The sequence below is a fragment of the Talpa europaea genome (assembly GCF_964194135.1).
Source record: "Talpa europaea genome assembly, chromosome: 12".
In the NCBI taxonomy this organism is placed as follows: Eukaryota; Metazoa; Chordata; class Mammalia; order Eulipotyphla; family Talpidae; genus Talpa; species Talpa europaea.
Genome location: NC_140079.1, coordinates 23,269,571 through 23,276,464, shown reverse-complemented (window position 1 = coordinate 23,276,464; position 6,894 = coordinate 23,269,571). Strand labels below are relative to the sequence as shown.

The following is a 6,894-nucleotide window of genomic DNA, read 5'->3' as shown; positions in this document are numbered from 1 at the left end:
AAGTGACCCAATCAATATGGGTATATAAAATATAACTGATAGATAAAAAAGATTCCATTATTTATCCTTTAAAATTACATATAACTGGAAACAAGCTCTGTTGTTAATAATACTGTCCATGAAAAGATATTTTTCACTTATTCTCCTAATTGTGGCAAACTAAACATATTCTAAAGTTGAATTACACTCACTGCAAAACTCTGGAAGTGTGACCTCATTACATGGCTAGGTTTCCTTACCTTAAAAAACTCTGATAAGCCGGCAAATGACAATTATTACAACTGTACAGGCTGCTAAACCTCAGGAGGTAAGAAGCCCTTGGGAACTCTTTGTCCTTATATTTCCAGAGATAAAATATTTGTGTAATTAGAGAAGTCACAGTTACATTTATCCTGGTTCTTGGAGTATGACTGTTTAGATCCTGAGGGATGAAAAGTATAATCAATCCATCTTTATCCCTAACATGATGAAGCTAAGAAAAGCGATACTCAGAGCTAAGTCCTCAGAAGGAGAAGGTGAGTTTCAGAGGTATGATGCCTCTATTGTTTAGGTGTTAAAACATACTCTAAAATCAACTCTGATTGTCTAAATGAGCAAAAAGGCTTTTGCATGTTTGCAGGCCACTGAGCCTTGGTCTAGAGGGAGCAGGCCTTGGACATACATATGGACTCAGTGTGCATTGTCCACTCAACTTGTCTAATGGCCCTAGAGGCTAATCTGTGAATTAATCTGTGAAACTGCCAACCCCCCAAATAGAATTATAACACAACAAGTATTTTTATGCAGAAGTGCAATGCACGAATTGTGTTCAAACTTAACTGTCTTAATTTGTACAACAATCTTTTGAAGTGTGTATTTTCTTACTGATTAAAACATGAAGCTCAGAGAAAAACTCAGTTGAGTCAAATGTTATACTGTAAATCTTAGAGTTGTGTGTGTACATAGAAGCACTATTTGGGTTATTCTCCTTTAGAACTAATTTTCTCTCCATGTTTTTATTTTCTACTTTGAACATCTCTTTGCTCCTGTCTGTGCCTGAAAGCACTACATGCTCAAGTAATGCTCATCTTTGAAAATACCTATGACTGATTTATAGTTCAGTGTTCTTTCTGCCATTTCTGTTAATTTTTTCTTCATTAAAAAGTGGAAATTGATATTTGACAATGAAATCAGATTTAAGGAAAAAAATTTTTGTAGATCTGTGCTATTCGATGTATAGCCACATATCTACATGGGACTACTGAGCATTTGAAATGTGGTTACTTCAATTTTAGAATTGCTGAATCATAAAATACATTATGAAATTCAAAGAATTTTTTGAAAGAATGTGAAACACCTAGTTATAACTTTATTATCATCAGTTTTTAAAATGAGATGATTTGGATTTACCAGGTGAATAAATTATAGCATTAAAATTGATTTCAACTGTGCATTTTTATTAAAAAAAAAAAGGTTTCCAGGGCCTCCCCGGTGGCGCAGCGGTTGAGCGCTGGGTTGCGAAGCTGCGCTCGGCCTCTGTGGCGCCGGTTCAATCCCCGGCTGCTCCCCGGCCACCAGAGGAGGGTCCCGCATGGCGCGCAGACCTCTCCTGCCGCCCGCTGCTCCCCTCAGCAGTGTACTTCGGTCCTTCTGCCTGCTCTGCTCCCCGCTCTGGCTCTGGTGAATTCTCTCACCCTCCCGCGCTTCTGACTGTACCCAGTGCATGTATAAACAAACAAACAAACAAACAAACAAACAAATAAATAAATAAACATGCCTCTAAAAAAAAAAAAAAGGTTTCCAGAAAAATATATATTATACATATATGTGCAATTTAGTTCTCTTGGGCAATACTGTTTACGACTCCACCTTTGTAAAATACTCTTGTTACTATTTTAATGATATTTTCGGTACACTAAAATGTTTTAAAACACCTTTTAATTTACTAAATTTCTTTTAAGTTGCTACCATTACAGGAGGCCTGAATCAGGTAAATCAGTGCAGCAGACTATTTAAGGATGGCCAAATGCAAGGTAAAAAATTTTGTCCTAACATAGTAAAAATCACTACTTAGCAGATGGTTAAACAGATACCAGTGAGCATTGTTCACTCTCTGTGCAGGTTATGATGTATTTGTATAACATTTGTCTTATAAAAACAGACATAGTACACTGGCTGGAATCTCTGATGATTAAGACTCAAAGTACTGAAATATTAAATTATACAGTTCAATCTTAATCTTAGGCAGAATTACCCTAAAAGGATGACTGTCATAGGCTATTTTCAAAGACGAGTTATACCTGAGCATGCATTGCTTTCAGGCACAGACAGGAGCAAAGAGAGGTTCAAAGTAGAAGATAAGAACATGGAGAGATAATCAATTCTAAAGGAGAATAACCCAATAGTGCGTCTATGCTTCTATGCACACACACATCGTGACCAGATATTGCTAAACTGCAGATTCTGATTCAGTTCTGTGGGTTAGGACATGACATCGTGTCTTCCACATCCTGCCAGTGATGGTGGTAGGGCCAGTTGGTGGATCATATGTTAAGAAGTAAGAACCTCCAACTTAGGTTTGTTTAGGAAGCAGGAAAAAGAAGTCAGCTGGCTTGGACAGAGTCAGACAGGTATAGGACATGGGATAAACAAAGAAAAATAGGGGAAAATGAGAGGGATTATACACTTTATGATAGTAGATACAGTTTGTGACACTCAGGACACACGAAGTCATATATGAAAAGAGATTACAGGTAGGTACACAGTCTTCATGAAGATTGCTTTGCTATCTCTGTGTGGTCTCTGTGAGTAGATAACACCTGTGTGAGGTCACTGGCAAGGGAATTAGGGAAAAGAAGGCTCCAGCATATGCTGCTAACACACAAAGCACAATGGGACAATCTGTTTCATGCATGATTCCTCTGTCATCTGCCTTCAAGCCGATACGAGGGTCAAGTGTTCTGTAAATTAGAACTTACTCAGAGAAGACATGTTCGGTGTTAGAAACTTCTTTGTTTTAAACTGACTTGGGAAATCAGGAGGAGGCACCAACATTGTAGGGAACTCCTATGGCCAAAGGAAGTCTGTCCTATAGAGCAGGAAAAGACTGGAAATAGGAAGTCATGAAGAGCTTCTTGAAAAGCCTGGAGACAAGCGGATGCTGGGTTGGTCAGGTAGAATTTGTAAAGCAGATTACTGAGTGGGGCTCTTTATAATCTCTGGGGAAGCAGAAGAGGAAAAGACAGTGTGAGGGGAAGGAGGAAGAGAGAGAAAGAGAGAAAGAGGTTGGTGGAGGAGACAGAGACAGAGACAGAGAATAGCGAGGAATCTGTGAGCAGTCCCAGACTGGGAAAAAAGAAACAAAGATCAGATTTTTAAACATAAAGCCTAACTGAACCTGGAACAGGCAGCTCCCACATGTGCCACCTTTGCCCCCTCCTGGGAGAATCCTGGGTAAGTCAGGAAGTGTCAGGCAGGAACCTCCTTTCAAAACACAAATACCCGATTGTTTGCTTTGCAGCAAGCAACTGGCAGCACTGGTAGAAGTGCACTACGTCCTGTCAGTGTTCTTGTAAGTGGGTTACCTGGACCAGAGTATGATCAGAGATTCAGAGGTCAGACACAAGTGAGGGGCCTCCCTGATGTGGGGTTAAGTCTCAGCGCTTTCACCAATAGGTCATGAGTTTGATGCCAGGCCAGGGTGCCAACCCACATACACCTCAGCAGACCGTCGCGTTTCGCCCACTGTCCCCTTAGCAGTGTATTTCAGTAAATCTGCCTGTTTTGCTTCCTACCCTGTCTTAGCTGAATCGTCGCACCTGGCCCCTCCCCCACACCTCTGGCCTATACCCCAGTTCTTCTGTAGAAAAAAAAGAAAAAGAAAAAGAAACAGCCTCCCTGGTGGCGCGGGGGTTAAAGACACATCGCTATCAAGTGGTTGCCAGCTACTGCAGCACCAGTTCCATCTCCAGCCCACCAGGGAGCAACCCATATGGCACAGCAGACCCCTCCTGTCTCGCACGCTGCTCCCCTCAGCAGTGTGTTTCAGTGGATCTGCCTGTTCTGCTCCCCACTCTCTCTCTGGTGAATCCTCTCGCCCCCTCCTCACCTCTAGCCTACACCTCAGTTCGTGTATGCATAAATAAATAAATCTTAAAAAAAAAAAAAGAAATATGTGGGTGGATGGCTATTCTATCATCCAGCTTTACTGAAGTGTAGGGAAAATATTAACCTGACCAGAAAGTCAATTTATGATTAGAATAAGTTGAGGGTATTTATGAATTAAAAACTCAGGTTTCTACTTGCTCTAAGACATATAGTGTTAAAATGTGTTTTTTTCTAAGTGGGTGAGGGAGATGGTCACTAATAAATTTCAAAAATACTGTGGGTTATATGTTATTTTGGAGGTTGTGAAATATCCTCCAGTAAAGAAACTTGTTTAACTTTGGATGTCTCAAATTATAGGATCCTGGGATACTTATTTCATGTACGTGTATTACCACAGTTCCAGAATTAATAATACTCTGCTGAACATATTTGGAAACCTTGCCCCTAAATTATTATTGGCCTTAACAAGAGACACCTCCTCTGTTGAAATCCTGGAAACAGGGTCACACACAGGCAAATGTGTCCTCGGGGAAAGCATTTTCTCAGCCCACAGCCTTGTCATTTTGCCCCTCCTTAGCTGATGTGCTTTAGAAAGCCAACTTCATGGTTTTTAATATTGGTCTTCTTTCTTACTCTGGAGTGAAAGCTTTTATACTTTGCTAGAATTTGAGACACTGGATAGGATATGAAAATTTATGCACGATTCCTAAAATGATAGGTGGACAGGTACTTACTGATTGTTTTACCCGAGTTTGACTTCCTAGTGAGAACCTGTCCTCAGTGGAGGCAAAGAACAGGCTACAAGTTATAAGGAAACCTGGATTCGGGGAATAGGAGCTGACCTGGGTCTCTCCCTATCTCATTGGGCTCTTTCCTCTTTGAACTCCACAGATTTCCACAGGAGAATGGGTATAAGAAATCAGTCCACAGTGACCAACTTTCTTCTTTCAGGATTAACTGACCAACCGGAGCTTCAACTGCCCCTTTTCTTCCTCTTCTTGGGGATTTACATAATTACAGTGGTGGGAAATCTTGGCATGATCTCCATAATTGGGTTGAGTCCTCAACTTCACATTCCCATGTACTATTTCCTCAGTAGTTTGTCTTCTTTAGATTTCTGCTACTCTTCTGTCATTGTGCCTCAAATGTTGATAGGGTTTTTAAGCAGAGATAAAGCGATCTCCTATTCTGGATGCATGACTCAGTTTTTTTTATTTTGTATGCTTGCTGTTTCTGAGTTCTACATGTTGGCAGCAATGGCCTATGATCGCTATGTCGCCATCTGCAGCCCCCTGCTCTACAATGTTATCATGTCCCCGCGGGTCTGTTCTCTGCTGGTGGCTGCTGTCTTCTCCACAGGTTTTATCCAAACCATGATTTATGAAAGTTGTTTGTTAAGTATGGATTTCTGTGGATCAAATATCATTAAACATTATTATTGTGATGCTATTCCCCTTATGAAACTCTCCTGTTCCAGCACGTATATTGAAGAACTTTTAACTTTTATTGTTGGTGGATTTAACTTGATCGCCACTATCCTAACAATCATCATTTCATATGGCTACATCCTCTCCAGCATCCTCCGCATCCAATCTAAAGAGGGAAGGTCCAAAGCTTTCAGCACCTGTGGCTCCCATTTGACAGCTGTTCTTATTTTTTATGGATCTCTCATGTTCATGTATCTCAAACCTGCTTCCAGTAGCTCAGCCACCCAGGAGAAAGTCACTTCTGTATTTTACACCATTGTGATTCCCATGTTGAATCCCCTGATTTATAGTCTGAGGAATAAGGAAGTGCAAAATGCACTGATGAAGCTCTTAAAGAGAAAAACATCTTCATAACAAATACTCCTTTAAGTCTTACTTATGGATCATAATGATATATATGTGTGTTTGTGTTTATATCCTGACCATTTAAAAATAATTTGAAGTGAGATGAAAATATAGATGTAGTTTCTGATAAAGCTCTATACAGATATAATTCTGAATAAATATCTGAAATAGCATATTGCAATTACAAAATGTGTTCACACCTAATAATATTAACAAATTGCTAAAAAAAAGTGTGAAAGTGCAAAATTACACATTCATATCAGACAAAATACCATACCAAATTGCTGTTGAAGCAACAGTCTTTCATTCATCTTACTACAGAAGACATTTCTCTTATGGATATATGGATAATAAATACTGAATCCTGTGATTGAAATCATCACTATAACTTTATTTTTTTTTTTTTTTTTTTTTTTTTTTTTTTTATAAATTTTATTGTTATATTCCCCATACAATTGCAGCCCCCCATACTGACCCCAATCCCTCCCCTCCCGCCCCCGCCCCCCTAAAAGTGTCTCTGGTTCATAGTTTTTTGTTGATTTTGATTTTCACTTTCTTATAGTTATTCATTTTCCTGGTCCCTTATTTAAGTTTTCTAGATTCCTGCTATGAGTGAGACCATCCGGTATTTTTCTTTTTCTTTTTGGCTTATTTCGCTGAGCATGATCCCTTCCAGCGCCATCCATGTTGCAGCAAATTGCATGTGTTTATCTTTTTTGAATGCTGAGTAATATTCCATGGTATATATGTACCACATCTTCTTGATCCAGTCATCTATTTTTGGGCATTTGGGTTGTTTCCAAAGCTTAGCTATTGTAAACAGTGCTGCTATAAACATAGGGGTGCAGGTGCTCTTTGGAATTGATGTTTCTGTGTCCTTTGGGTAAATACCTAGGAGTGGAATTGCTGGGTCATATGGAAGCTCTATGTTTAGTAGGTCCAGAAATCTCCACACAGCTTTCCACAGTGGTTGGAC

At 39.7% G+C, this 6,894-nt stretch overlaps 1 protein-coding gene across 1 annotated transcript; it reads left to right on the top strand.

Moving 5' to 3' along the window:
• Positions 1-4,991: 4,991 nt before the first annotated feature.
• Positions 4,992-5,927, top strand: LOC311182126 (olfactory receptor 8D4-like; the record flags this gene model as incomplete). The annotated part of the gene is made up of 1 exon (XM_084250726.1): positions 4,992-5,927. One exon carries the CDS (start codon positions 4,992-4,994, stop codon positions 5,925-5,927), a length of 936 nt encoding a protein of 311 aa, XP_084106852.1.
• Between the last annotated feature and the right edge of the window lie 967 nt (positions 5,928-6,894).